The sequence below is a fragment of the Thamnophis sirtalis genome, unplaced genomic scaffold (assembly GCF_051295495.1).
Source record: "Thamnophis sirtalis isolate CommonGarterSnake01/CBP01778 unplaced genomic scaffold, rThaSir2_p1.2 scaffold_3, whole genome shotgun sequence".
NCBI classification, from domain to species: domain Eukaryota; kingdom Metazoa; phylum Chordata; class Lepidosauria; order Squamata; family Natricidae; genus Thamnophis; species Thamnophis sirtalis.
The window spans coordinates 21717370-21731310 of record NW_028261383.1 but is presented as its reverse complement, the minus strand read 5'-3'; the positions used below and the strand labels follow the sequence as shown (position 1 = coordinate 21731310).

At 44.8% G+C, this 13941-nt stretch overlaps 1 protein-coding gene across 1 annotated transcript; it reads right to left on the bottom strand.

Annotated features, from left to right (window-relative positions):
* Positions 1 to 2205: 2205 nt before the first annotated feature.
* On the bottom strand, positions 2206 to 9728 carry LOC148047516 (uncharacterized). Its single transcript, XM_087711492.1, has 2 exons — positions 9594 to 9728; positions 2206 to 7095 (listed from the first exon to the last, which is right to left on the bottom strand). Exon 2 carries the CDS (start codon positions 6409 to 6411, stop codon positions 4624 to 4626), a length of 1788 nt encoding a protein of 595 aa, XP_087567618.1. The 5' UTR covers positions 6412 to 7095; positions 9594 to 9728; the 3' UTR covers positions 2206 to 4623.
* Positions 9729 to 13941: the final 4213 nt, after the last annotated feature.

Genomic DNA, 13941 nt, shown 5'->3' with positions numbered 1-13941 from the left:
CAAGAGTGTGAGGCCCTCAGACATGTCCAGCTGGCCCACGTTACATCAGTCCAGGACGCAGGACAAGAGATGGGACCCACCGGAGAATGGTGGTGTTCATTGGCAGCTGATGGTTTGGGACCCTGCTACTGACATCGAATCTGTCTGGCAGCTATTTAACACGGTGGCGGAAGAGGTGCCTGTCTGAAGGTGATGATGATGGGGGGTGGAGTTTTTCCACTGAGCCTGGCAGTCAAACAATGGTGCTGCTTTGGGAGCGGTTTGGTGAGGCCATTTTTGCAACGTTGGTCCTGGCAGCGTGAGGAGTTGAAGGGGGGGAGGCAGCAGCCATACTGAGGGCCCTGTTGAAGTTCAGTCAAGCCAGTAGGTGCACCCACCCAGTTCTGCCTGGCCAGTCTGAAGCTCCGGATAGATGATGGTCATGGCAGATCTCAGGAGACCCAAGTGGTGAGGGGACCTGGGACCAGGCCCCTCCTTGACAGAGTTTGGCAGTAGCTCTGGCCAAAACCAAGGTGAGGCAACAAGACTTTTTAATATGGATGCCCGCTCGGCAGGGCAGCCCACCTCTGGCACGGCAGTGAGCAGTGCCTAGGTGAGCTCATCAGATCCCATTGAATCCAGGTTGGCCTCTGGGCAGAGGTGGGATTCAGACAGTTTGGATCGGTTCGGGCAAGCCAGTTATTAAAATTCTGCCCAGTTCAGTGAATCAGCTAATCCCACCATTGGCTGGTCCCATCCACCCACATTTTTGGGCCTGAAAAACAGCCAAAAACGCCCCAAAAAAACCCTCTCAGAAAGAGCCTGAAAAATGGCCCAGAAATGGCAAAACAATGGTCCAAACAACAGCCCTGAAAACGTCTAAAAATGGCCACAAACGTCCCAAAAAACCTCCCAGAAACAGGCTGAAAAAGAGCCAAAACCCACCCCAGAAAACAGCCTGGAAATGGCTCACAATACGGCCCAAAAGTCCCAAAATACAGCCCACGAAATGGCAGCCCAAAACTGGGCCAAAAACCACCCTGGAAACAGCCTGAAAAACAGCCCCAAAATGGCCACAAAACATCCCAAAAATGGCCAAAAAACACCCTGAATAACAGCCCCAAATATCACCCAAAATACAATCTGACAACAGTCTGAAAATGGCCCAAAAATGGGCTAGTAAATGGCCCAGAAATTGTCCAAATTTTGCCCAAAAAGCAGCCCCAAAAATGGCCCCAAACCAGCCAGTAAATGGCCTTAAAATGGCCCCAAAACACTCTAGAAACTGCATAAAAAGAACCCCAAAACTGGGCCAAAAACAATCCATAACAAGCCAGAAAATGGCCCCAAAACATCCCAAAATACAGCCCAAATTACTGCCTGACAACAGGCCAGAAAATGCCCCAAAAGGGCCTGAAAAATGGCCAAAAGCAGCCAAAAGAAAGCCCCCGAAACAGCCCGTAAATGGCCTGAAAAATGGGCCAAAATATACCCCAGGAACTGCCTAAAAGGAACAAAAACAGCACAAAAATGCCTACAAAAAGAGCCTGGAAATGGCCTGAAAACTGATGGAAGCGTTTGGGATTATGAGCGCACAGAAATGAATCCCCTTGTGAACCTGAGCTCTTCCCAAGAAGCTTCCATAGGGAGCACAGCCACTTCTTAAGAGATTCCTCACCATGGTTTGGAAACTGGTGGTTGGCTGGAGAAGACTGAAGGAATTGTGGATTCTACAGATTTGGAGTGAACAGATTAGATGTGTGATGAACCAGACTTTGAAGTGATGTTGGTTGTCGCTGGGAAATGGACTTGGTATATCCAACTGGAAAAGTATTTGGACTGGACTGTGGTGAAAATGGAGAGACAACAGAGATTTATGATTTTGAGGAATAAGACACAATAGTTGTTTTATTGTTTTCAACCAAGATATTAAGAAAAAATTTATTCGTAAGAATCAAAGATATTTCATCCCGGACAGATCACAGACAATGATTATGGTAAATAAAAAGCCATTCTGGACTTTATACAAATTAAATGCAAAACTAAATTGTTAATGCGATTTTGACTTTGCTGTTTATTCACCTGTTAACCACTTTTCCTCTCTGTGTAGTAGATTGATGAAAGTCAAATTGTTTGTAAATAGAGGCAGAACTTTATAAATTTTGGGCTTGTTTCACAAGGGGAGGCAACTAATATTGCCCCGACATATGTATGAATACTCAAGTGGAGGGGATAGTATATGTAAATCTGTTTTTGCACATTTTTTTTGCTTTCTTTTTAAACGTTGTGTCTATTCTTGCTTTGCTTTTAAAGCTTTGTGGGGTTTTTTGGAGTTTTATTTATATTAATTTTCTGAATAATTTCCCCCCCAAAAAAATGCCACAAGAAGAAAGTTCATGTGGTTGCTCTTTACCTATCTTCTAAACTGCCACTAAATTCATGGAAACGTTGCATTATAGGCTTGGAAGGGACATCGGAGGTCTTCTAGTCCAACCTGCTCTTCAAGGCAGGACACTTAAACCATCCCTCTCAAATGGTCGTCCAGTCTACTCTTGAAAACCTTCAGTGACCCACAAAACCGGGAGGCAAACTATTCCACTGATTAATTGCTGTGACAAAAAAAAAAATCTTCTAGGTTGGGCCTCACTTTAACTAGCTTCCGCCCATTACTTCTTATCCTGCCATCTGGTGCCCTAGAGAATAAGTCAATCTGCTCTTCTTTGTGTCAGATGCATAAGTACTTGAAGACAGCTATCTTGTCCCTTTTGGTTGCTCTTCTGTGCACATTTTCCAGTGTCTCAACGTTTTTATATCATGGTGACCAGGACTCAACTATGTATTCTAAGTGTTGTATTGCGTAAAGCAATTCTATATTTTCTTGTGTTCTTGACATTATTCCTCTCTTGATGCAACCTAGGACTACATTGGCTGTTATTGGCAACTGCAGCACAATGCTGGCCAAGAGGTACTTGCCTACTTATCAAGCACCCCAGGGATACATGGCCTGCCCTTTTGGAGATCTCCCAGAGGCAGACACCATTTTCATTGCACCCGCAATTCCATAACACAGTCTACAAAAGTGTTAAGGTAGCAAAAGAGAACAATTTGTCCCATTCCCAGTGACCAAGAAGCAGCCACCTTATTAACACAGACAGCCATGGCAAAACGACAGCTGCTTCCACAAGTTCACTGCATGGCCTACGGATGAATCCCGGTCAAAATAATGGTTGTTTCCATAAAGCAGTCACACAGCCCAAAGATACATGCCCTGTCCTCTTTCCCCACATGAGATTCAGAGATGTTCAAAAGGTATGGAGGAGGCTGTGATGTCTGGTAGGGTGGGAGTCAGGCCTAAGGACTGCAGGGATACAGTAGAAGTGAAGACCCGGGGCGGGGGGGAGAAGGTCTATGGAACCATGTGGGGAGCCTATGTGTGTATCATCTGGTGATTTTTGAGCCACCTTATTGACAAAGGCAAACTTAAGGCCCAGGGTCAGATGCGGGCCACAGGGTGATTAAATCCGTGCTGCAGGACTGTTGTTAAAGCAGCGGACTGGTCCGTGATGCCTCTTCCAGCATTTGCACTGGCAGAGTGTTGCAGGAGGCCATTGCAACTAAAAATGGAGGTTGCGGGGGACGCAGGAGACCCTCCCGAGCTCCGTTTTCATTGGTAGAAGGTTGCAGGAGGCCACTGCAGCTGAAAATGGAGGTCGGGATCCCATCGCTTGTTGGCATAGCACTCGGGCTTCCACAGGCGCCCCCAACACAAGTGATGTTAAGATAGCTATGCCCTCCTGTCCACTTCCACCACAGCCCTCCACCCAAGTCAAACAGAACCATGATGCAGCCCTCGATAAAATCTAGTTTGACACCCTTGCGATAAGGAGTCTTTTTGGCCAAAAGCAATATCCACAGACTGGCCATTTGAAAGGCGCTCCCTGGTGTTTCACTAGGTTTGAACTGAAATGAAATAGGGCATTCAGTGTTTTTCATGTGATCTCCGGTGAATCACCATGTTAAAATTCTGACTGAAGCTTTTGCCACAAACAGGACACTCATACGGTTTCTCCCTGTGTGAGTCCTCTGGTGTTTAACCAGACTGGAATTCTTGGTGAAACTTTCCCCACAGTCAGCACATTCAAAAGCATTCTCTCCTGTGTGTAACATCTGGTGATTTGTGAGCTGTAATTTTGAAATGAAACCTTTTCCACAGTCAAGACATTCAAAGAGTTTCTCTCCCGTGTGAGACTTCTGATGTTTCATCAAGCTAGAATTCTGAGTGGAACCTTTGCCACAAATAGGACATTCATACAGTTTCGATCCTATATGAGTTCTCTGGTGACTCATGAGGTAGAATTTTGTAATGAAACATTCCCCACAATATAGACAGGGATATGATTTCTCACCTGTTTGAGTCCTCTGGTGTTGTACCTGGCAGAAATTGGAACTGAAACTTGTCCCACAAATCGGACACTCCTACGGTTTCTCTCCTGTGTGAGTCCTCTGGTGTATCACTAGGTTGGCATTTTGACTGAAACCTTTCCCACAGTCAGGACATTCAAAGGGTTTCTCTCCTGTGTGAGTCCTCTGGTGTACCACCAGGTGGGAATTGTGACTGAAACTTGTCCCACAAATCGGACACTCCTACAGTTTCTCTCCTGTGTGAGTCTTCTGGTGGATCAACAGGCTGGACTTGTGACTGAAACATTTCCCACAGTCAGGACATTCAAAGGGTTTCTCTCCCGTGTGAGTCCTCTGATGTACCACCAGGTGGGAATTGTGACTGAAACTTTTTCCACAAACAGGACATTCAAAGGGTTTCTCTCCTGTGTGAGTCCTCTGGTGTGTCACCAGGTTGGACCTGTTACTGAAACTTGTCCCACAGTGAGGACATTCAAAAGGTTTCTCTCCTGTGTGAGTCCTCTGGTGTGTCACAAGGTCGGAATTCTGACTGAAACATTTCCCACAGTAAGGACATTCGAAAGGTTTCTCTCCTGTGTGAGTCCTCTGGTGCGTCTTCAGGTGAGAATTCTGACTGAAAGCTTTCCCACAGTCAGGACATTCAAAGGGTTTCTCTCCTGTGTGAGTCCTCTGGTGTATCACTAGGTAGGAATTCTGACTGAAAGCTTTCCCACAGTCAGGACATTCAAAGGGTTTCTCTCCTGTGTGTGTCCTCTGGTGTATCACTAGGTGGGAATTCTTGCTGAAACTTTTCCCACAGTCAGGACATTCAAAGGGTTTCTCTCCTGTGTGAATCCTCTGGTGTTTCACTAGGTGGGAATTCTGACTGAAACCTTTCCCACAGTCAGGACATTCAAAGGGTTTCTCTTCTGTGTGAGTCCTCTGGTGTATCTCTAGGTGGGAATTCTTGCTGAAACCTTTCCCACAGTCAGGACATTCAAAGGGTTTCTCTCCTGTGTGAGTCCTCTGGTGTATCACTAGGTAGGAATTCTGACTGAAAGCTTTCCCACAGTCAGGACATTCAAAGGGTTTCTCTCCTGTGTGAGTCCTCTGGTGTATCACTAGGTCGGAATTCTGACTGAAAGCTTTCCCACAGTCAGGACATTCAAAGGGTTTCTCTCCTGTGTGAGTCCTCTGGTGTCTCAACAGGGTGGACTTGTGACTGAAACATTTCCCACAGTCAGGACATTCAAAGGGTTTCTCTCCTGTGTGAGTCCTCTGGTGTATCACTAGGTCAGAATTCTGACTGAAACCTTTCCCACAGTCAGGACATTCAAAGGGTTTTTCTCCTGTGTGAGTCCTCTGGTGTATCACTAGGTTGGCATTCCGACTGAAACCTTTCCCACAGTCAGGACATTCAAAAGGTTTCTCTCCTGTGTGAGTCCACTTGTGTGTCACTAGGTCGGAATTCTGACTGAAACCTTTCCCACAGTCAGGGCATTCAAAGGGTTTTTCTCCTGTGTGAAGCCGCTGGTGTATCACTAGGTGGGAATTGCTGCTGAAACTTTTCCCACAGTCAGGACATTCAAAGGGTTTCTCTCCTGTGTGAAGCAATTGGTGTACCACCAAGTGGGAATTGTGACCGAAACCTTTCCCACAAACAGGACATTCAAAGGGTTTCTCTCCTGTGTGAGTCCTCTGGTGTATCACCAGGTTGGACTTCTTACTGAAAGCTTTCCCACAGTCAGGACATTCAAAGGGTTTCTCTCCTGTGTGAGTCCTCTTGTGTATCACAAGGTTGGCTTTCCAACGGAAACCTTTCCCACAGTCAGGACATTCAAAGGGTTTCTCTCCTGTGTGAGTCCTCTGGTGTATCACTAGGTTGGCATTCCGACTGAAACCTTTCCCACATTCAGGACATTCAAAGGGTTTCTCTCCTGTGTGAGTCCTCTGGTGTATCACTAGGTCGGAATTCTGACTGAAACCTTTCCCGCAATCAGGACATTCATATAATTTATTTTTTGTGTGCATCCTCTAATATATTACCAGGCTGGAGTTCAGACTGAAACTTTTCTCACAATCAGAATTCTCCCTGGTGTGTTCTCTAATGTATCACCAAGTTGCCAAGCTCACTTCGTTGGGAGTACATGTAGGGCTCCTTCGCTATGTGGGTCCCTCCATGAACCAACCACATGGAACAGTTTTGACTAAAGCTTTGGCCACATTAATATTGTTTTTCTCCAATGTGGATCATTTAGTGCACACTCAATTGTGATTTGAAATACACATTTTGCCCACAATGTCACATCTGTGGACCTACAAAAGGGGATCACGTGACCCTAGAACAGGACAATTGTCATAAATGTGAGTTAGCTGCCAAGGATTCAAATATAGATCACGTGACCATGGCGATGTAGCAATAGTCATAAGTATGAAAAATGGTCTTAAGTCAGGTTTTTGAGTGCCACTGTCACTTCGAATAGTTACTAAATGAAGTGTAAGTCGAGGACTACCTGTAATGTATCCTTGTGTTCTGCATACTCTACTTTTTCCAGTTCAAAACCTCTTCTTGATTACCTGCTGGGGAAGGAGGAGAATTTTGTGGGTTTCTGAAGGAAATGGAAATGTTTTGATTTCTGGCTTCATTGATTTTCCTTTTTAACGTTGCTTGTTATTCTCAGTTGTCCGGAGTTCTCTTATTGGCATTCTCTTTGCCTGTAAGATTCAAAGAAATTGCTTATGAAATGGTTGCAGAAGATATACATATAAAAAAAGAAAACCATATACATTAAAGATAAAAAGGAAATATTCCACAATGCTAAAATAATCTTAGATTAATTTTGATTTATTTTACACATTGAAGATTACGGAGATCCAAGTTCACATTTGCATTCAACCATGAAATTCTCTTGTTGACTTGGGTCAATACGAATTCTTAATATAGCAATTATTGGCTAGAATCACTGGAATTAAAATGACTATAGTATATAACAGAATAATAGAGTGGGAAGGGACCTTAAAGGTCTTCTAGTCCAACTCTCTGCTCTACCATTTCAGAAGTGGCCGTCAAATCTCGTTTTGAAAGCTTCCAGTGATGGAGCACCCAAAACTTCTGAAGGCAAGCTATTCCATTGGTTGATTGCAGTAATTGTTAGGATTTTCTTTTTGGAGTATATTTTTATTATTTTTACATTTAAAACAATGCAGTACCGCAAAGTCGAAGTGAACATACATTCACATTATATAGAACTAGTCTCAACCATTAACTATTAGCCAACTTAATACATTGTCTATCCTTCTGTCCAATCACAATATATACTGGTCTTGTCAACTTGTCCTATACCCATCATAAAATCTGTTCCAGACTTCAAAATATTCTGATTCCCCTTTATTTTTAAGTTCAAGAGTGAGCCTATCTGCTTCCGCACAGGCCAACACTTTTCTGATTATATCTAGCTTAAATGGCATATTTTCTTTCTCCAATATTGTGCATAAGTTATGCGTGCCACAGTTAGTACATGTATAATTTGGTGACGTGCGGTGAGGTTTATGGCTGGTGAGGCACTACGTCGGACATAGTGGCGGGGCGGGCAAAAGCCGCTTTCTTTCTATGTCGGACATAGCGGCGGGGCGGGCAAAAGCCGCTTTCTTTCTATGTCCGACATAGAGGCTTGCCCCACAAAAGCCTCTCCTGTCCTGTCCCCTTCTCTGTCTCAGGCTTGTCCCAGAAAAGCCTCTCCTGTTGTGTCCCCTTCTCTCCCTCAGCCTTGCCCCACAAAAGCCTCTCCTATCCCATCCCCTTCTCTGCCTCAGGCTTGTCCTACAAAAGCCTCTACTGTCCTGTTCCCTTCTCTGCCTCAGGCACACTCCACAGAAGACTCTACTGTCCTATCCGCTTCTCTCCCTCAGGCTTGTCCCTCAGAATCCTCTCCTGTCCCATCCCCTTCTCTCCCTCAGGTTTGCCCTACAGAAGCCTCTCCTGCCCCATCCCCTTCTGTCCCTCAGGCTTACCCCACAAAAGCCTCTCCTGTCCCATCCCCTTCTCTGCCTCAGGCTTGTCCTACAAAAGCCTCTCCTGTCCTGTTCCCTTCTCTGGCTCAGGCACACTCCACAGAAGACTCTACTGTCCTATCCCCTTCTCTCCCTCAGGTTTGCCCTACAGAAGCCTCTCCTGCCCCATCCCCTTCTCTGCCTCAGACTTGTCCCACAGAAGCTCCTCCTATCCTCTCTATTCCCTTCACTCCCTCTGCCTTTCCCCAGGCCTCTTTCTCCATTTCCCCCTTAAGCCTCTTTTCCTACCCTCTCAGGCCTTTTCTCCCTAGCTTCCTCCTATCCTTATCTTCCCGCCTTTTTCCCTCAATGAACTCCTCTTTCCCCCTCCCCCTCCTTTCCCCCTTCACCCCTCCTTTCCCCCTCCCCCTCTTCCAACCAAAAACCCACCTCCTTCTATTCCCTTCTCTCCCCCCCCCCCCCCCCCCACAACGCAGACATATCACAGGAGCCTCTCGATCATTTTGCAAAGCTGTTTGTAAAGAACAGTATAGAGCTTTTTCTTCAGGGTAGATTATACAGCCCATAAAAGAATTAAAACTAAAATCGAAAACCTTTGCAGACAGGGCTATTCCCTCCCATGGTAAGAGAGAAACGGGGATGCAGCTGTCACCAGGAAGGGAATCTCGGCAGGTCAGAGGCAGATTCAGGTGATGCGTCTCAAAGCAAGCCCACCTTTAGATGCCACTGGGCTCCTCGTAGCAGGGTTCACGCCCTGGGAGGGAGCATCTGAGCCCAGATGCTCTTCCACCCCTCCAGACCCCGGGAGGCGGATCCTCCCCAGCGGGGAACGTGGGAACGGTGGTGGCCAACCTTCCCCAACATCAGGCGGCCTCCCCCGGGAGCAGGGCAGCACCAAATATGGGGCTGCAGGGAAGGAGGAGGTGGAATGGAGGGAGGATTTTAAGGGGGGGGGGGTGTCAGAGAGCCGTTCGCAGAAGCAGCAACCGAGGAGGAGGAGGAGGAGAAGCGGCGGCGCAGCAGTTCCCACGGAGCAGAAAACCTTGCAAGGAAAGGCGGAGACTGGGAAGGGGAGAGGCGCAACTGGGGAAACCCCACCTCTCTCTCCTTCCCTCCCCCAAGGAATCCCCCCTCCCCTTCCCGCACCTGGGGATCCCCCTCCTTCTTCTTTCCCCTCCCCCACTCGCAGCGTCCTTGCCCACCTGGCAGCCCTTGAGCACCTCTCCCCGAGCGGGGATCCCCGCAGCACTTGGCGTAAGAGACATCTGGAGATCAGAGAGGGGAAGGAAACTGGGTTCCCCCTTTTCCTGCCTCCACTCTGGGCGCAAAAGTTCTCTGCCTTTAACCCCTTCACTGAAGAGCTGCAGGGAGGGGGCGACGGAGGCGCAGCCGAGCGATGCCAAAGTTCCCCCAACCGGGGACCGCAAAAAAACGTCACCCCCTCAAGGGGAGGCCAAAAGACCCAAAATAAAGATCCAGGTTTAAAAAAAAGTGCTAATCTGGACCTCTAAATGTAATTTAGGAATTCATAGCTATTGAAGATGAGGAAAGAAAGAGCTGCAGATGTCATTGGACTACAACACCCACCATCCTTCACCCTTAGATGCTGTGATTTGCTGATTACAATATCTAACCTTATGCACTGTGTCAAGAGGAATCTGGTAGGGTTAGTCACTTTTCACTCATCCGGTTTTGGGCTCTCCTACACTGGAGCTTGTTAGGTTGGCATTGTGATGTAGAGCTTTGTTCTGGTGTCCCATGTCTCCTGTGCCTAATTACATTTTAAACTTGGGGAACGTAATTCTGTTGATGCAAACGGGGTGTAGAAAGATAGCACCCACCCTCTCCTAGAAAAATGAAATCTAGGAAATATTAAAAAGGCAGAATATGATACCTCCCTGGATGAGAAAAGGAGAAACATGCTCTTGGAAAGCAGCCCCCACCTTTGTTAATAACCCCAGAAAGACAAAAGAGATCTCATCTGCAACACAAAAGAACTTCAGGGTGATGGGATTAGCCCTCCTCATTCAGATCCAAACAAGGACAATGTCTTTAAGCCATAATAGGAATTGCCCAAAGCCCCTCCGTTACCACCACACAGCAAGACTCAACCCTGTTTTTCGGCCTCCTATCAAGAGATGGCAGCATTTGTAACTGGAAAGCCAACAGTACAATTGCGGCCTCAGTGGATGAGTTTAAAGGAGTTAAAACCATCGAGAACTGCATGGCTAGAAAGGATGGGAGCAGGCGAGAAGCGCAGAGGAACTTCCTCTTCTGAAACAGTCACGGGGTGGATTTCAATTTTTTAAAAAAAACTAAAGGCTCTGTGGGCGTGGCTAGATGGGGGCACTCACGCACACTCAGTTGTAGGCCCTCCCACCTAGCCACGCCCACAGAACCGGCGAATATTTCTGTTTTCTCAGCTGGAAGGCTGGCAAAGAAGCCTCGTTTTCCCACTGCCGCAGCTGCTTCTCTCTCAGCGCCGAACAATCCATGCCCCCACCCAATACACACACACACATCGCACAAAGTAGGTAGACACACCCTCCCCATCTAGCTGCTTTGTGTGGCACCGTCCCGGTGCGTGCGTGGCCCTCAATCATGCGCCAAAGCACAGCAAAGGCTCGCTTAGGGAGCAAAAAGAGCCTGGAAATGGCCTGAAAAACTGATGGAAGCGTTTGGGATTATGAGCGCCCAGAAATGAATCCCTTGGTGAGCCTGAGCTCTTCCCAAGAAGCTTCCATAGGGAGCACAGCCACTTCTTAAAAGATTCCTCACCATGGTTTGGAAACTGCTGGTTGGTTGGAGAAGGCTGAAGGAATTGTGGATTCTACAGATTTGGAGTGAACAGATTAGATGTGTGATGAACCAGACTTTGAAGGGAAGTTGGTTGTCGCTGGGAAATGGACTTGCCATATCCAACTGGAAAACTATTTGGACTGGACTGTGGTGAAAATGGATCGACAACAAAGATTTATGATTTTGAGGAATAAATTACAATACTTGTTTTATTGTTCTCAATGAAAATATTAAGAGAAAGTTTTATTTGTAAGAATCAAACAAAGATATTTCATCCCGGACAGATCAGAGACAATGATTTTGGTAAATAAAAAGCCATTCTGGACCTTATACAAATTAAAACAAAACTAGATTGTTAATGCTTTGATGTTTTAACTTTGCTGTCGGTTCACTTGTTTGCTACTTTTTAAATTTTGGGCTTGCTTTACAAGGAGAGAAAACTAATATTGTTCCAATATATTTATTAATACTCAACTGGGGGGGGGGGATAAATTATATGTAAATTGTTTTTGTCTTCTTGAGCCACATTTTCCCTTCTATTTAAATGTTGTGTCTCTCCTTGTTTTGTTTTTAAAAATTTCTTTTTTCGGGAGTTTGTAATTTAAATTAATTTTCTGAATATTTTTTTTGCCAAAAAAAGTTTTTTTCTTTTTATTTTTTAACATACATATAATCTAAAGTATACTATTACATATTAACAAACATTGAAAAAAAAATCAGTGATATATCGATTTATCTTGCAATCAAGCCCCATCAATTTTATTTGCTCTTCTGCTTTCCATACACCATATTATAGTCTATTTCATCTTCAACCCTTTCTCCTCCTCCCTATCTCCTTTCTTCCCTTGATCTCTCTCTTCTCTTCTTCCCCTTGCTCTCTTCCTCTGCCCTCTTTCCACACCTTCCTTCTCTCCTTCCTCCCTTCTGCTTCCCTCTCTCCTGTCTCCTCTCTCTCGCTTTCCCTCTCTTTTTCTCCCTTCCAGTCTCTATTTTGCATGGTGTATTTCAGTGTTTCAGCAAACCCCATTCAATATCAATGGGATTAATAATTATATTCAAAAAAACTATTTTCCTTATTACTAATTTTACATACCTTCTCCTTTTAAAGGTCTACTTATATACGAGTTCAATTGATTCCCCCCCCCCAAGCCTCTTTTTTGGCCGAAGTGTGAGAGGGATTCAGGTTTCCAGTTATCCCCATAATACTATTACATAGTTATACATCAGTAAGCACCAATATTTTTTAGGTCTCGTGTTGTAATTTTAAATATATTTTGTTAGACTTATTTCCAAATTCCCCCTCCATTCTTTTTCTTTTTCTATCCCCTGGTAACTTTTCCAACTGATATTTTTCTAATCCAGTATAATCATTTCACATTCCATCTAAAAACAATCCAAAACAAACAAAAACGGCAAAAAAATGGCTCCAAAAACAGCCTGGAAATGGCCTGAAAAACTGATGGAAGCGTTTGGGATTATGAGCGCACAGAAATGAATCCCTTTGTGAGCCTGAGCTCTTCCCAAGAAGCTTCCATAGGGAGCACAGTCACTTCTCAAGAGATTCCTCGCCATGGTTTGGAAACATGCTGGTTGGTTGGAGAAGACTGAAGGAATTGTGGATTCTACAGATTTGGAGTGAACAGATTAGATGTGTGATGAACCAGACTTTGAAGTTAAGTTAGTTGTCGCTGGGCAATGGACTTGCCATATCCAACTGGAAAACTATTTGGACTGGACTCTTTGGGGAAAATGGATCGACAACAGAGGTTTATGATTTTGAGGAATAAAACACAATATTAGTTTTATTGTTCTCAGCCAAAATATTAAAAAAAAGTTTTATTTGTAAGAATCAAACAAAGATAATTCATCCCGGACAGATCACAGACAATGATTATGGTAAATAAAAAGCCATTCTGGACTTTATACAAATTAAATGCAAAACTAAATTGTTAATGCTATTTTAATTTTGCTGTTTATTCACCTGTTAACCATTTTGCCTCTCTGTGTAGTAGATTGATGAAAGTCAAATATTTTGTAAATATAGAACTTTATAAATTTTGGGCCTGTTTCACAAGGGGAGGTAACTAATATTGCTCCGACATATGCATGAATACTCAAGTGGAGGAGATAGTATATGTAAATCTGTTTTTCCACATTTTTTTTTGCTTTCTTTTTAAATGTTGTGTCTATTCTTGCTTTGTTTTTAAAGCTTTGTGGGGGTTTTTTTTTTGGAGTTTTATTTATATTAATTTTCTGAATAATTTTCCCCCCAAAAAAATCCGCAAGGAAGTTCATGTGGCTGCTCTTTACCTATCTTCTAAACTGCCTCCAAATTCATGGAAACATTGCATTATAGGCTTGGAAGGGACCTCGGAGGTCTTCTGGTCCAACCTGCTCTTCACTATTGGGTGACTGGAAGGGAGTGATAGACACTAAGAGAGATAAGAAGATTTCCCGCCTAAATACCAAGATGCGAGCAAAGTTACCCAAATCTTTCTTTGACATTATGGATGATTTTGAATTGAGCGATATTTGGCGAGAAATAGCAATAGCAATAGCAGTGGACTTATATACCGCTTCATAGGCCTTTCAGGCCTCTCTAAGCGGTTTACAGAGAGTCAGCATATTGCCCCCAACAATCTGGGTCCTCATTTTACCCACCTCGGAAGGATGGAAGGCTGAGTCAACCCTGAGCCGGTGAGATTTGAACCGCTGACCTGCTGATCTAGCAGTAGCCTGCAGTGCTGCATT

Coding starts and splice junctions, on each gene's coding strand:
- LOC148047516 (XM_087711492.1), bottom strand. CDS start 6,411: ATGCACACAAAAAATAAATTATATGAATGTCCTGATTGCGGGAAAGGT.